Raw genomic sequence first — 17,301 nt, 5'->3', positions numbered from 1 at the left:
ACTGTCCGAGTCGAGTCTCTGAGGTGAGAGTCCAGAGTTATGAGCCTATGAAGAGGGGCTGAGATACATGTCATCTGTCTCTCACCGTGTGGAACTGGTGGATTGGTGTGTCCGTCTACATTCTGTGTGAAACTGACCAATGGATACTCAGAAAATCACTAAGCACTGACCATCACGCCGGAAACCCTTCATTCTTCATTCAGTCCACATCGGAGACTCATGTGAAACGGCGTGCAGAGAGTTTACAGCTGCTGAAGCTGCAGCAGCGGTTTTGAGGAAGAGCTAGTAGACACCAAAACTGCCCCCATCAGATAAGCAGCACTTAAAGCTTTCATCTCTGAGAGAGAGGAGAAAATCAAGCTGCTTCAGATCTGAAAACATCCACAGGTGTTTCTGTCCATCCTTCCACTGTGAGAAGACGACTCAGCGCTGTGGGTCTGAAAGGATGTGTAGCTGATCAAGAAGAACCTCACTGAGAAAAGGAGACGGACACATCAAACAAAGAAGCTGAACGATGGACTGACCACCCCAGAGTCCAGACCTCAACACCACTGAATGTGTTTGATTACTTCAGAAAATGATCAACCAGCTTCTAAGACTGAACTTTGGAGGTGTGTCTGCAGATTCTTTGAGGAGCTGAAAGTGAGTCTCCTGAAAAGAATAGAAACTGGAATAAAGGTGAAGAGTGACTCACTCAACACTCACGCAGCTGAGATTAGACCGTTTTCTGACACTGAACTTGTCAGTGTGATTAATGTCAGTTTTGATTGTAAATTAAATAAATTAAAGGTGCTCTGTGACTTTTGCACAGTAGTTTTATATATAAACATACGTGCGAGCACACGAACACACTGCAGAGCTGCTGATAGACGGACTGAGGAAAGAAGAGATCAGTTTTGCAAATACACTGGCATTCTCTCCACAGAGAGTGTGGTGTGTAGAGAGAGATAGTTCTGTAACAGGAAACGGAAAGACAGCCTAAAATAACACAGATAAACCTGCAGGAGCGCACACACACACACACACACACACACAAAACGACTGTTTGGTCTTTCCACAAAAACATTTTCTGACAGACTACAATAATAATATTACTGATTATAATAATTTTTATTAAAGTATGCGTTTACTTTCTGTCAAATGTAAATAGTACTTAAAATATTTTACAACTGTAAAATTTAACGTCAGTCTTCTACAAAATTTCTTGTATTTTAGCTGTGCACTGTAAACGAATGGGCAGAAGGAGATTATCATAAATATAACAAGCCAGTTTACACCCTGTATTAACGTGTTTTGTGTCCAGATCGTATGTGGATCAATTTGGGCCAGATTTGCCTTCTTTTCTCTAAACCGCATCTCCAGTGTGGCCAGATGAGATCCGACTGTACTTTCCCTGCATTAAAGGGCACATTAACACATGCATCGTTTCCACTTCCTTTTTATTATTATTATTTTTTTTAATACTCCTTTCCCTGTTACGATACTAGTCGACAAGCTCGGCTTGCCCACTTTCATTGGCCCAACTTCAGCCTCGCGTATGCTCCATCTTTCGTTTCATTGTTTGTTCTCTCACCTGCTACTCGGAGCTCAGCAGACACACTTCCACTAATTATGTACAAATACTGTTTACACTCAAACACATTCTGTTTACATTAGGACAAACATCGACTCGATGCCCCTCTCACACCATCAGATTATCCACAATTAAATCTGTTGTCCTATCTGGGAATTTTTTGTTACCTGAACAAGAATTTGGAAAGTATTGGTTCAAAATGTTAATGTAAGTCCAACACAGTCTACCTTAATACTAGAAACACAAATACTTAAAATAGTTAAGTATTTAAACAGTTAAATCAACATAAATATGCAAGGTTTGCTCTTTTTAACTTAAATTTGTGTCTAACCTGAAATTTAGGTAAACTGAACATCAAATAGTAAATTAAGAAAAACAACCTGGCTCTGACATTCTGTTCTGTAAACTTAACTAATGTTCAGTGAACTTTTAAGTCTGTTAAGCACTTGCCTCATTACCAGGAGACTGGGAGTTCGAACCCCAGTGATGCCACATCAGTCCTGAAAATACCTGGTGCCACTGTGTAATAAAGAGTCCCAGCTGGTGTGAAAAAGTATGTGTGTGTACATATCTATACGTGTGTGTGTGTGTGTGTGTGTGTGTGTGTGTGTGTGTGTATATATAATTTATTTTGACTAAACTAAGAAGATAAGCTGGTGCTTCCAGGCTGGGTTAATTCAGAAGATGCAGTTAAGTTAACTTTTAATTTTAAAGCTGCACTATGTAAGATTTGGGGATTTAGAAACCTCTCTGGTGAAAATGTGTAATTGCACACAGCATGTGAAAGAACATTTTGTAGCATAGGTTGTCCTTCGGGCCCTTTCAAAGAGAACTTGGTGAAGGACGTGTCTTCTGAGTATGTTTATCAGAATTATCTACACTGTAACATATAATACAATATAAACCTTTTCTGTTAAAGAGTAAGCAACCTGATTAACTCTGACTTTATTATTAATTTTATTTACAGTGCACCTGGAAAATCACTTCATATTCAGTTAAAAAAAAAATTTTTAAAAAAGAAATTGTTGGAGGGGGCATATCGGGGCGACTAAAGTCGTGCAGTGCAGGCCCAGCCTAATTTACTTACACATAAACACGGCATTCTTGTTATGCTCGAGTCGTAACTCTGAAGAATCATGTCTATAAATATTTCTGTCTGTGAGAATAATGTGACGCCTTGTGCGGAAGTGTGTTTTGGCTCTACAAGTGTTATACATTTAACAACCACCCCCCCAACGAACACACACACGTGCCTGCCCGTGTTTGGTGACGAGCCTCACACACACAAAAAATGCTATGTATGTATAAGAGAATACGTATGTTCACAGTGGTGGTGATAGGAACCAGGCGTCCCCCTCTAAAAGCTCCCTCACAGGAAGTTGCTACATGAAATGGTTATGAATTCACTGCCTGATGACTGAGACACTGTTTTATGATAGTTTAGAGAAGATTTTGGCCTTAAACTCCCTCATGGTGGAGGGATACATGCAGGGTGCTGTGAGGCAAAATAGTCCCCAGAGAAAACTTACTATTTCAGATTTTCCACTATTTTCCATCATCAACATTCCATATAAACTCAGAAGACTCGTGTAGGTTCACTGGTGGTTCTGGATAGTAAATAAAATGTCTATATTTGTGTTGTAGTCATGGCGACCCCTGGTTCCTATCACCACCACTGTAAAGACATCTGAACCATTTCACACCAAACCACTCTGAATCTCTCTGATTACATCTCAGTTTACATCAGTTGAATTATGAACTTTTATAAAGGGAATTCCTCTTTAATCACCATCAGGTCTTTGGTTTCCTCTAAACGACTGTAGTTAGCAGTATGGAAGGATAATCCTGCGAGCTACCGTGAGGGAGGGGAGTGTATGTAATAATTTTTAAAGCATAGTAACTAATGTATGTGCGTATGGCTTGATGAAATCTTAACAGCTGATATTTCCTGCTGTGTTGCTGCTGCTGACGATGATGTAATCCAATACTGTGAAATTATGAGCTCTTGGACTCCTGGCCATGGATTGAACTCGTAATCTAACAATGATGCAGCCACTTAGATAGCTGCACCACTCAGGAGCACAAAGAAAATGCAAGTTTGAATAATATACAGTAGATACTGAATAACTAATTACATACTGAATATTTCATAGTAGATACTGAATAATTCATAGGAGATACTGAATAATTCATAGTGGAACTGCATAATTAACAGTACATACTGAATAAGTCATAGTAGAAACCGAATAATTAACATACTATACTTAAGAATTAATAGTAGTTACTAATTAATGTCTCCCTGAATAATTCACTGCAGGCACAGAATAATTCAAAGTAGTTACTTCCATCCATAGTGAAACAGCAATTCAACCACTGGAAAAGCACCTTTCTGAAAAAGCTCTTTAGAGGCGGACAGAGCTGAAATCACGGCCTCAGTGCAGCAGTGTGGTCTGAAGTGCCGTCAGCTTTGGCTGCTGTTTAAGGATTGAACTCAGTTGTGTATGATATGTGTATATTAGAGCTGTGTGTAATCACTGCTGCGTGACAGAGCTCTGTGTACCGTGTACAACAACAAAGTGCCTGGCGGAAATGGCACAAACACTGTAGCTCAAACGTAACTGTATTAGTGTGGACAAGACACAACATTAGAGCTGTTCCCCTGTGTGTCAGTGGAGTGAGCGTTCTGCACCCGCCGGGAACCCAGAGCAGATACACAGGAAGTGGAGCAGGAACTGCAACTACAAACTCAGACCAGTACAGATATAACACAGCAGCACAAACTACACAGCAGCTTCATTCAGTAATTCATAGTAATTACTGAGTAATTCACAGTAGACACTGAATAATTAATACTGAATGATATTAATATGTTACTAATTCATTTTGTGTGTGAGTGTGTGTGTGTGAGTGAGTGTGTGTGAGTGTGTGTGTGTGTGTGTGTGTGTGTGTGTGAGTGTGTGTGTGTGTGTGTGTGTGTGTGTGTGTGAGTGTGTGTGTCAGATGGGCACATATGTGCTCACAGTGAGACAGCTGCACACAGTCTCACACAGAGTGGGGGTCAGTCTGTCAAGTGGACTAAACACAGGGCCAACTTGAGAGAGGGAGAAAGAGGAGACAGAAGGACACAGAAAATTAGTATTTATTTTTTTGCAGAAAGGGAGAGAGAGAGAAAGAAAAGAGAGACAAATACAGAGAGAGAGAGAGAGGCAGAGGCAGAAGTAGAGAGCTCTGTATCTGTGTGTGTTGTCTGTGCTGCAGGAAGTAGCTGCATTGTTTATGTGAAGTAAGCTCTGTGTGTGTGTGTGTGTGTGTGTGTGGGAGGAAGTAGCCGGAGAAGCAGCAGACGGAAAGACACACACACACACACACACACACACACACAGAAGCTCCACAGCTTCTGTCTCTCAGCCTCATTAAAGAGCCCATATCCTGCATTTATCTTGTATTTTTTCCACTGAGCTCCACTTATAACATCTGTGTGGGTTTCTGTACCAAAAACAGTCATAATTCACGTTTACATGATGATTTTCCAGCCTCCCTTTATCCCTCAGAATTAAACAGGCTGTTTTTGTTACTGCGCCTTTAAGAATGATACATAAGCTCTGTTATAACCTGCAGTCGCTTCATTTGGAAGTGCAGATCTTTGGAATGATTTGCAATGATTGATTTCCCAACAGCCAGGAACAGCACAACGTTTAATTATATTCCTTCTACTGCAATAACTCTACAGGACTGTTTGTGAATGGGTGGGGCTAAACTGCTGTAGGCTGAATGGGTGGGGCTAAACTGTTGTATGCTGAGTGGGCGTGGCCAAACAGCTATAGGCTGAGTGGACGTGGCCAAACTGCTGTAGGCTGAGTGGGTGGGGCTAAACTGCTGTAGGCTGAGTGGGTGGGGCTAAAGTGCTGCTAATTAACTGTGACATCACAAAAGCAAACCTGGTTGGGTCATCATAACTGTTTTTTTTTGCAGCTTAGTTGTATGGACTGGAAAGTGAAGGGTGCATTTTGAAACTTTTACAATATTTACATACATCAAACTCACATTAAAAAAAGACGGACATGTTTATTCATGAGATGGACCCGGTCAAGACGAATCTACATGTTGTCCTGTGTACCTATTTAGGAAGAAAACTTGAAGCCTCTGTAATCTGTGCTTCTTTCTTCGCTAAATTAACTCAAACTGTGTGACGGTTTTCGCATCCTCTCTCTGCGGCGATGAGCGCGTACCTGTTTCCGTGCCTGGCTGAGCCCCTGTAGTCTCTGCTGTAGTTCACTCCTGTAATTCTGTGCCGCCTCTATACTCTCCTTCGCCTCCTGCAGCAAAACTTCTGCCTCCACCGACATCCTTGCAGCTCCTAGAAATAAATAAATAAAAAGCAATAACAATTAGGGATGTAAAATGCATCATAATTATAAAATAATTCCACACATATGGAATTATGCATCTTATGGAATTAAGCGTTAAAACAGCACTACATCTGTTTTGGGATTTGGGGACCTCTCTGGTGAAAACATGTAATTGCAAGCAACATGAAAAATGTTAGATATTACTCGACAATTATTAGAGATTAGAAAATACTTAACAGCTCCACGCGGTGTCAGGCAAGCACGTGTTGATTTACACAATCATTCCAACGCTGCAGTTGACAGCAAAAGTTGGAAAAACTTAACTCTCGACAGAGCGATCTGCTCACCGCTGCAGAATGCAGGCTTTACTGCATGCACACATGTGAACACAGCATAACATACTGCTGCTCACCTCACTCTGACTGGACTCACGTGATGCTGGTTGTCATGGTAACGTCTACACTAAGTGGTGCTCTTCGCATTAGGGTGGGGTAAAAATCGATTTTTAGGTGAACTGCGATGTGGATGTGAACAATTCTGAATCGATTCAAAAATGTCAAATCGATTTTCTGAATTTTAATAGATGACAATGTTGATGAAAAGCAAAGGGTGGAACATGGAAGTGCAGTGCCTGACAGTCTGTGGCGGCTCATAACAAAGACATAAGATGAATGAGCAAGAATTCCCATCTGCACCCTCGGCATTAAAATCTGGGTTATGGAAGAACTTTGGCTTCTAAGAAGTTGAAGGGATAAAGGACCTGGACAAAAGCCACACTATGTGCCAGTCTTGTCACTTTAAACTGAAATATATTGGAAACACAACAAACATTACACGTTTCCATCCAGAGGAGGAAGAAAAACAGCCGTTTTTAGTTGCTGCCAACCAGAGGACCATCGAGCAAGCAATGTCAGAGCTTCCACCCAACTCTGAAAGGGTGAAGCGAATTACAAACTCTGACGCAACTTTTATTGTCAAAGGATTTGCGTCCGTCAGTCTTTGAGAATCAGGTCTTTTGCGCTATGTGGCACACTTTGGAGCCGAGATACAGCGACCCGTCTCACAGATATTATACTGACACAGCGACTCTACAACGAGACCAAAACAGAATTTAAGAAATCACTGAGGAGCTCCACACAAGAGCAGTGAATGAGCGTCTTCCAGTTCACTTGACACATCACTTCCATTTGATTTATTAATAAGATATTTCGAAGTAAATTCATTATGGATCATTCCAAATAAAAGTACTTTAAAGTGCTTTAAAAGTACAAAGTCATCACACAGTGAGAAAAAAAGAAATCCTGTAATAAGATGTATGAAGATGCATCGATAATCATTTCATAATGGCATCGCAGCCCTAGATGCCTAGAGATTCCCACCCCTACTACGTATGCGGGTAATTCTGGATCGGATTACTTGTAGTGAGCATGTAAACCGATATTTCCATCAGAATGTTGAGTAGCGTGAGCATATAAGCACCGCAGTCTTCATCTATAATCAAAATGAATTAATCAGATTAGCGAAAACCTTTGCATGTAAACACAACCGGTGAAGGCAATCCCATAATACCGTTCACCAGCCGAGAGTTGCTTCAGTCTGATAAACATGGTGGACTGAGCGGCTGATTCTGGCAACCAGTGTGTTTACTAATGTATTTCTCATCTTCTGTCTTGATTGTTTTGACCTACTGCCGTATTTATTTAACATATTTGTGTTTGTAGATCGCTAGAAATGGCTTCTGTGGATAAATTTAGGCAGCTCGCTTGTCTTACGCGACCTGACGAGCCTCGTGGGTTAATCCTTTGGGTGAGCATGCTAGCTGTGTAAACACAAGAGAGTCCAGTTTAACTCCAGTGTTAAAATCTTTACACTGGCTTTTAGTTAGTTACAGAAGAGTTTAAACAGCTGGAAATATTACACACTTCAAAATGATGCTTCTTCAAGGGTTCTTTAGTGAAGAAAATGGTTCTATATAGAACCATGAACACTCAAAAAAACCCTTTGCATGATTACAGGGTTCTTTGCATCGCGAAAGGGTTCTTCAGATTGATGATTTTTGAAAAGGGTTCTATATAGCACCAAAAAGGTTCTGGTATTGTTACAATATCAGGCTGTTAAAACAGAAGAATCATTTTTGGTGCTACACAGAACAGTATACAACACATTCTCCACCAATCTGAAGAACCATTTAAACACGTAAAGGGTTCTTTGAGTGTTCATGGTTCTGTAGACGCATTTTCTTTACTGAAGAACCCTTAAAGAACTATCATTTAATTGTGTAGTATATAAATCACTGAATGGTTTTGGCCCAGAATGCATCTCTGACCTGAATACAAAGCGAGTAGGTCTCTTGGATCCATAGACTCAGGTCAGCTAGTCGAGCCCAGAGTACAAACGAAACAGCATTCAGCTGATATGCTGCTGCAGCTGGAAGAAGCTACCAGAAGACCTCAGATGAGCTCCAAACGCAACGGTATTTAATACCAGGTTCAAAACATTTCTCTTTTCATGCGTCTATGATTGAGCCCTGGTCTTACTGCACTGCTCCCTAAATAAGCTAATTTTAACAACACTGAAGTCCTTTGTTGTACTTCTATTTATGTTTTCATTCTACTTTATGTACTTTAAAAGAACAATAAGAAGAAACCTACAAAGATTTTTATCTTGTTTGTTTGTCACTCTTAAGCACTTTGTCTTTATTTTCCTTTTGATGTTCCTTTTATTTATTTAAACAACACTGAATTGCCTTTGTGTGTGAAATGTGCTGTATAAATAAACTTGCCTTGCCTTAAAATACTGGTTGTTAACTGTTTAGTAGTTCTCTTTATAAACAGTTCAGATTCTATATTGCCTGAGATGCTGCTGCTTTGTTAAGACTGTTTCTGTTTTCAGGGACTAAAGAGAGACAGTCGTTACAGAAGCTGGCTGAGGAGCTGAGGAAGAAAGGCTGTTCTAGGGAGAAAACCTGCGCTGAATGGCTGGAGGCAGCTCACTTTTCCTGCACATACAGAGAAAAAGAAGGTGGGAATCAACACTACAGACTGACTCCTGGGACGACTCTTAACTGGACTCTTTATTTGTAGGGTGGGGGCTAGTTTTTATTATGGGGCTTGTTGAGAGGAACCTCACATAGCCTAGATGTAGAGCTGGGCGATATGGCCAAAAATGTTATCACGATAAACAAAATTCATATCGTTTGATATCGATACATATCGCGATAAATGTCAAATCATTATTTCTTTCAAGTTTGAAGGCTGATTTTTGCTCCTGGGTGGTTAATTTGTGTTTTAAACTATCCTTTATGGTCGGAACACGATAAACACTCAGCAAACAGTGGAACATTTCACAGATCTGTCATGGGAGAGTGGGAGAAAGTGTCTGGTTGGCTGTTTTTACCAGCTGGAAAAGCACGGCTATTTTTGTAATAGTCATAATTTCAGAAAGAAAGATTATTTTAGCTGGTGCCGAGCGCTCGGCTACCCCGCTACACATGACATCACAGTATTCAGACACCAGCTAGACGACTGGATTTCTCTATTCAATTGTAGTAGTTTGAGGGGTGAAGCGCAAAATATCAACACCAGACAAACTTTTTAGGTACGTTTAAACTGAAATCAGTGCTTTTGTGTCTTGTTTGATCTACAGTATCATCAGTTTGCCGTGCTGTGTGACTGACGGAGCTGCTTCTAGTTAGCCAGCTGCTAAAACCAGCTAGCCTGGGAAGATAGCGCTCTCCTGCTCTCCAACGCCTCACAGCTTCCTCAGTTTACTTTCGTGTAAATCAGGGCTGTAATTAACATGAACCACTTCTTTCTTTCACTTTCGTTGCTTGTGAACGCACTAATACTAAAATCAGACTGAGCGCTGTAACAGCGCTGTAGTTGTGAGGATTGTGATTGTGATTTAACGCTGCTAAAGCTGTTAGGATGTTAGTAAAGAGGTGAGGTCACTGTAGGACAGTACAGTTACACCACTGACCTCGTCACTCACACTCGGTCACAGGAGAGCAGATCGCCGGTCGCTCCACTCAAACAGACTGTATAACTCCGCGTTTCAGCCGTTGCTAAAGACTCATCTTACTCGTCGCCCCCTCCCTCTCTAAATCATGTCGAAAAACTTGGAAGTGCGCCCTCTCCTGGCGACAGCAGAGTAGTGTCGCTTTCCTTGCAGTAAAAAACACCACCAAGGCTTTCGCTAGAACGTGGGAGTGGTGTATTATATCGGACATTTATTGAACATGTTGTATCGCTCTATCGAGGAAAAGTTATATTGCGATAATTATCGTCATTGTTTTATCGCCCAGCCCTACCTAGATGTAAACAAAGCAGGGCAGTCAATGTTGAGTAGTAGCAGCTAAGTTAAACTTAGAGAAAACCCCCGTGTTACAATATTTTTATTGGGCTAAATAATAAAAACAGAAATGAACAATATATAGACAGAGTTCTACATTATTTTCTAAACCTAGAAAAGAAGTTAAAGGCGAGTGTGTGTAAAGCCCACAGTGGCTTCTCTGAGTGTGGTAAAATTGGTGTAAAGCTGAAGTCTTGAGGTGAGGGAATCAGTGTTTTTGCACTGTTTGTATTCGCATTATCTGCATTTACCTTATGAAGAATTTCAATAAATATATAGACACACACATTTTATATATACATAAACATAAGACTATAATAGTCAGAACAGTGCAAGTTTCACACCAGGTACACACAAATCAGACAAAATGCATATTAGCCACCTTAGCTGACTGTGTGTGATCCTGGGAGCATTTCTTACAAAATTATAAAAGGTTATATAAGGTGGAGCTGAGCAGTGAATGAACTGTAAGTTGAGTATTTAACAGCAGATGCGACTCCTTAAAGCAGCCTGTTTTTCATACACAACACATTCCCACAACAGTGTCAATGCAAGGAAAACAGTAGCTGCAGATGTAGAATCCGTCCTTATACGCCAACATGTGACTGCAAATAGATGTGACATGTACAGTGCAGTGAAAGTTAAAGAGGAACTACACCGATTCTTCTAAATTTCTGCATAATTAAATGTTTAAGAGTCATCCAGAGCGGTTTGGTGCGAAACGCTCCGTTCTAGAGAAACTTACCGAGTCAGAACTGTTCAGTGGTGGTGATAGGAACCAGACGTCCACCTCTAAAAGCTCCCTCACAGAAAGTTACTACATGAAATGGTTATGAATTCACTGCCTGATGACTGAGACACTGTTTTATGATAGTTTAGAAAACTTAAACTCCATTCATGGTGGAGGGACACATGCAGGGTGCTGTGAGGCAAAATAGTCCCCAAAGAAAACTTATTATTTCAGATTTTCCACTATTTTCCATCATCAACATTCCATATAAACTCAGAAGACTTGTGTAGGTTCACAGGTGGTTTTGGATAGTAAATAAAATGTCTATATTTGTGTTGTAGCCATAGCGACCCCTGGTTCCTATCAACACCACATTAAAGAAATCTGAACCATTTCACGCCAAACCACTCTGAATCACTCTGATTACATCTCACACTCTGGATTACACAAAAAACTGAAAAATCAGTGGAATTCCCCTTTAGGTTAAGTTGTTATTTAGCATGTTCTAATGTGGATTTTTCCTGCTCCAAGCTGAGGCAGGTTAGAGAAAAGAGCAACGCTCCCAAAACTGACCGTGAAAATGTCAGGCTCTGCAATAACAATAACAGGAACCTCAAATTCCATAAAGGATAAAAAAACAGATTTTCTTCCTAATAAAACAAAGCATGGTGATCACTGTGGACTTCATCGCTACACTCATAATGACATGCTATTAAAGTGGTAGCACTGCAAGAAATCAAATCCTCCTCCCAACTTACGCCAACTGAAATATTAACCCAATTTGTGCCTGAATTCTGCTTCATTAGTTTTAACCAGTATTGGAACCTCATAATCCAACAATTAGCATGATGTTAACTGTATTCCCAAGTCATCACACTCAATCAACTTCTCTGTGTGGAGTTTTTAGTAATCTCGTGGTTTATGACACTGTGCGCTCTCTATAACTTAGAAGTTGCAGGACTTCAGTCAAGTCAACAGTTGTGTGTCGACGTTGACTAATTGCTGATGATGTCATGAATAAACCCACAGGTGAAGTGAACGCTTTTCAACAAGCGACTTTAAAACATCTGCGACACTTGGTAATAGAGCGTGACGTGCCCTTTCCAACGAAACCGGAGATAACGACGATCAATATCTGATGTTTGAAGCTGTGTAGATCTGTGAAAAACATGTTAGAATGACAGCAACAGGTCAGCAGAGTGTGACGTGCACTTTCCAATAAGCCCCGTTTCACATTGCTAGCCTTCAGAAAACCAGAAATACACACCCCGAAATCACCAGACTCCTCACCTGCTGTCTTCTCTTAGACGTCCAGACGTTAGCGTCATAATCACTGTTCAGCAACTAGTCGACATCAAAGCCTCATCGCTGAGCAGTAAAGTTGATTAATCTGTGCAAACCCTACTCTAAACACAGACTAAAGTACATTAGCGTAGCTAAAACAGTAGCAGCCGTCTTGAAGTGTGAATGTGGTACTTTAGCCCACATTTACAGATAAGAAGGTGTCACAGAGTGAAATCCCACAAGCAAGTCTATACCTTCACTGACTGACTACGTTTAGGCTAAAGGCAGAACTGCAATTTTTTTTTTCGTTGTTGAACTTTTCCTTTAATGGTATGTATAGAGGAGATATGTGCCCTGAACCATCTTTCAGAAGGTACCTGAGAGAGGATGTGAGTGTGCTGAATCATAGCAGCACTAGAACAGTGTTATCAGTGTCCGTTTCCAGTTTTTTGTCACCGCTAACAGGATGAAGCAATCAGTTCTGGTTATGACTAAACACCCTAACCCAGATCGGACTTTACCATTACCCAGGCAACCGCACCGGATCTGCCTCAGCATCTCTGCCAACAGAGACCGATTTCTGCCTTTTAAGCCAAGCGTTTACCTGACATCAGTAAGTCTCAGTACTTTATTGCCATATCAGTCGGTACTTGACTGAGAGGAATTTCTTTTGGTGCTGCTCAAACACACACACACACACACACACACACACACACACACACACAACACAATAGGCAATCAATATACACTCCTACACAACACATACACAATCTCAATAGAAGTAACAAACATTGACATTAAATAAACAAGGTTACGATGGCGGAGTGGAGTTCTAATGTCTGATGACAGAAGTTTAAGTACTACTACTAAACCGAGATGACGTAAGATGCTTTGAAACCTTTGAAACAGAAGCGAGCTTTTCAAAAAAAAATTGGTAATGCTTTCTTTTCCATCTTTTAGGCATTTATAAAGTTCACCATCAACACAGATTTTATACACATACACTAATATATGCTACTCAACTCAGGCCAGTATTTTAAATAATAATCTGTTATGAATTTTAATGTTCAACCCTATAAATACATTTAACCCAGATAACAGAAGCATGCTGTAATTTAATACAAATTATTTCTGACTGGTCAGACTGAAACAAGTGGAGACACCGCTAGGCTTTTTATAGCCTGTGTGTATTGTTAAAAGCCATCCAATACCGCTAGGCCTTCAATAACCAGTGTATACTGTTAAAAGCCAGTCGAACTGCTGGATCTTCCATAACCAGTATGTATTGTTAACTGTCAATTAACACTGCTGGGCGTTCTATAGCCAGTGTGCATTGTTACATGCCATCCAACACTACTAGGTCTTTTAAAAACAGTGTATATTGCTACATGCAATTCAACACTGCTAGATCTTTTACAACCGGTGTGTACTGTTAAATGCCACCAATGTCTACTAGGCTCTCTCAGTTGGTGTGCATTGTTAAATGCCTATGAACATTGCTAGATGTTCTATAGCTAGTATGTATTGTCAAATGCAATCCAACAATGCTAAGCTTTTGATAACCAGCGTGTATTACTAAATGTCAGTGAACACTGCTAAGCCTTCCGCAACCAGTGTGTATTGTTACGGAACACTGGTCCTTCTATAACCAGTACGTATTACCGTCACCAAACACCACTAAGCCTTCTGTAACCAGTGCGTACTGTTAAACGCCACCAAACACTCCTTTGCCAGTATGTGTCTTGTTACATGCCACCCAATACCAACAGGCCACCTATAACCATTGTGTATTGTAGATGCCATCAACAAGTGCTAGGCCTTCTATAACCGGTGTGTATTGCTAAATGCCTCCATCGAAGCTAAGAGATCTACAACCAGTGTGTATTGTTAAATGCCTTGATCGTAGCCAGGCCTTCTAAAGCCAGTGTGTATTGCTATATTGCATCCAACACTGTATGGCCTCCTACAACCGGTGTGTATTTTTAAAATGCATCCATCATGATCAGGCCTTACACAGCCCGTGTGTATTGTTAAATGCCATCCAACACTGCTAGCCCTTCTATAACCAGTGTGTATTGTTAAATGTGATACAACACTACTAAGTCTTCTATAACCAGTGTGTATTCTTAAAGGCCATCCGACATTGCTAGCCCTTCTATAACCAATCTGTATTGCTAAATGCCAGCCGACACTGCTAGGCCTTCTATAACCAGTGTGTATTGTTAAATGCCACCCAGCAATGCTAGCCCTTCTATAACCAGTGTGTATTGCTAAATGCCATCCGACACTGCTAGCCCTTCTATAACCAGTGTGTATTGCTAAATGCCATCCGACACTGCTAGCCCTTCTATAACCAGTGTGTATTGCTAAATGCCAGCCGACACTGCTAGCCGTTCTATAACCAGTGTGTATTGCTAAATGCCATCCAACAGTGCTAGCCCTTCTATAACCAGTGTGTATTGCTAAATGCCATCCGACACTGCTAGCCCTTCTATAACCAGTGTGTATTGCTAAATGCCATCCGACACTGCTAGCCCTTCTATAACCAGTGTGTATTGCTAAATGCTTTCCAACACTGTTTGACCTTCTATAACTAATTTGTATTTTTAAACACCATCATGGCTAAGCCTTCTAAATCCAGTGTTTTGTTAAATGCCACTAAACACTCCTAAGTCTTCTATAACCAGTGTGTATTGTTAAGTACTACATTTTCTTTTCTTTTTCACTGAGACGTACGCTGGGTAAGATAAGATATGCTAGTTTTTGTGAAATGCGACAGTTTACAAACAGTGAAACTGACTGTGGTCCAGGGAAAGGGAGTGGTTGTCTGTGCTAGTCCTACTCTAATCCCCCTGGTTAGCAGCGAGGGGTTTCTTTTCGTGCTCCAGCAGCTCCAGGCCAGTAATCTGCAAAGAGAGAGCATTAACTCAAGCAATTAATCGGTCCAGCTCTGGTCCAGCTGAACGGGTTCCCAAAACTGTGAGAAGCCGCCTCGCAGAGGGGACGACGGCCGCTGACCTAGATTCAGAGCAACGAGCCCCCGCCAAACGACGACACTGGGAATTCCAGCTCAAGCTGTTTTTCATTTTCAGAATGGCGGGCATTTTTCCTGGTCATCTCTGGTTAAAGCCAGGAGCACCTTCATGACCTCTGACACACTCACCTCGCCACAGGTGCGGATGCCTGAGCTGACGGTCAAAGCTGAGGCACGTGAATGAAAATGAAAGTGTCCTACATCAGACAAACAAATGACAAAACAAAAACAACACAAACCCACAGGCCTCACTGCCCCCAGTGTTACCTCTGCCCTCTAAGGCTGATAACATAAACAGACAGATAGACAGGTTTGTTTGGTACACACTAAATAAGATGGTTCCTCAAGGGTTCTTTAGTAAGGGCAATGGATCTATTTAGAACCGTGAGTTCTGTATAGAAACCTCTGCCTGCTTAGCACAGGCATGCATAGCACCAAAAAAGGTTCTGCTATTCACTGTTAAAAAATAATTCTTCAAGGGTTCTTAGCAAAGGCAACACAAGTTGCTCAAGAACCACAAGTTCATTTCATGCTTAAATGGTTCTCTGCATGGTGAAATGTGTTGCGTGCGGTTCTATTAAGAAGCTTTTTGAAAACGTAGTACCTAAAAAGGGTTCTGCTATTCACTCTTAAAAAATGATGGTTTTTCAATGGTTCTTTAGTAAAAGCAACCAAGAGTTCTATGAAGATCCATCTGCGTGCTTAAATTGTTCTCTGCATGGTGAAATGGTTCGTTAGTTTGACGGAGAATGTGTTGTACTTGGTTCCATACAGAACCTTTTTAAAAATGGTTCTATATAGCACCAAAAGGGTTCTGCTACACAATAATTCTTTAGTAAAGGCACTAAAATTGGTTCTTCTATTGTTACGATGTCAAGCACTTAGGCCTGAGCATCAAATGGTTCTAGGTTATATATAACTCGTGGCTCTAAAACGAACCGTTCTTTTTAGGTCTGTATAAAATGTTTTTCTCCCACTTACCCACTATGCCAAATTAATTATGTAAATTAGGACTGTAATCATCCAATCCCGAGTGGAGACTGATGTATACAGACAGACACTGGGCACACAGACAGATTAACAGGCAGATAAAGATATTTTTGCTATAAAACCGCATTTTTCCTTCCACTGACAGCCCGTTATTATCAGTTAGCTCCTCATGAGCAAAAACAGAGCTGCTTGCACAACACCAACATGTTCATACTCGCTTAAAAAGAGACAAAAAACTTCCCTAAAAACACAGAAGTGATAAAAACCCGTTCACAAACAACATCCACCACGAAACCCTCCAGATTTTTACCACTTAAACCCGTTTTAAAAGGAGAAACTATGTGAGGATGAATGTGGTTCTGTAGTTAGTTAGCTAAAAACTCACTCACTTCTACGAGGCTGAAGTTGGCTTCCTATTCGCCAGCTTCTTGTTCGAATTTCCCCGTTCCACCTTAAATGGAGCAACAGTTACATTCTGCCGCCTGAAGCACTAGACTCTTACTGCTTCACCATTTAAGGTCGAACGGGAAAATTCCAACAAGTTTTTTTCTCACTACTCGTTAAGATTTCAGCTCTAAATATTCAACATATTCGACTTTGACAGGCTAAATCCGAACAGATGGGCACGTTAGATGACATTAACGCACAAACAGCAAAATAATTTGTATAATATGAGATTTTTTACCTCAGAAAAGTTTCCCCTTTTTCATGCTAACTCCACTGAAGCTACGACAACAGTAACGGCCCGAGCGCGAGGGCTAGCGCTTTGATAGCAAAGCGATGACCAATCACGAACGAGGCGCTCTCCTTTCTAGCCAATCAGAGAGCCAGGCTTACTCTGCCGTCCCGCCCCCTCACGAAACGAGGCGGCTGTGTTTTTCCACCAATTTTCGGTCAAACCCCGCCTTTCCTGCGCTGGGATTGGCTGAGATCGCACATTCTTCGTTCTAGAATGGTTCGATTGGCTTGTGAGTATGAACTACTAGCCAAT

General features: G+C 41.0%; 1 protein-coding gene across 1 annotated transcript in view; it reads right to left on the bottom strand.

Annotated features, from left to right (window-relative positions):
* The window catches only part of crlf3 (cytokine receptor-like factor 3), a 35,597-nt gene extending 18,528 nt beyond the window's left edge, over positions 1-17,069 (bottom strand). Inside the window, exons 1-2 of the mRNA XM_036590049.1 lie at positions 16,996-17,069; positions 5,803-5,930 (exon numbers count right to left, since the gene is read on the bottom strand). Of these exons, the coding sequence (XP_036445942.1) occupies positions 5,803-5,919 (117 nt within the window). The 5' untranslated portion in view covers positions 5,920-5,930; positions 16,996-17,069. The remainder of the gene's footprint in view (positions 1-5,802; positions 5,931-16,995) is intronic.
* Positions 17,070-17,301: the final 232 nt, after the last annotated feature.

This window comes from Colossoma macropomum, unplaced genomic scaffold (genome assembly GCF_904425465.1).
Source record: "Colossoma macropomum unplaced genomic scaffold, Colossoma_macropomum, whole genome shotgun sequence".
Classification (NCBI taxonomy): Eukaryota; Metazoa; Chordata; class Actinopteri; order Characiformes; family Serrasalmidae; genus Colossoma; species Colossoma macropomum.
This window is presented reverse-complemented; position numbering and strand designations above follow the sequence as displayed.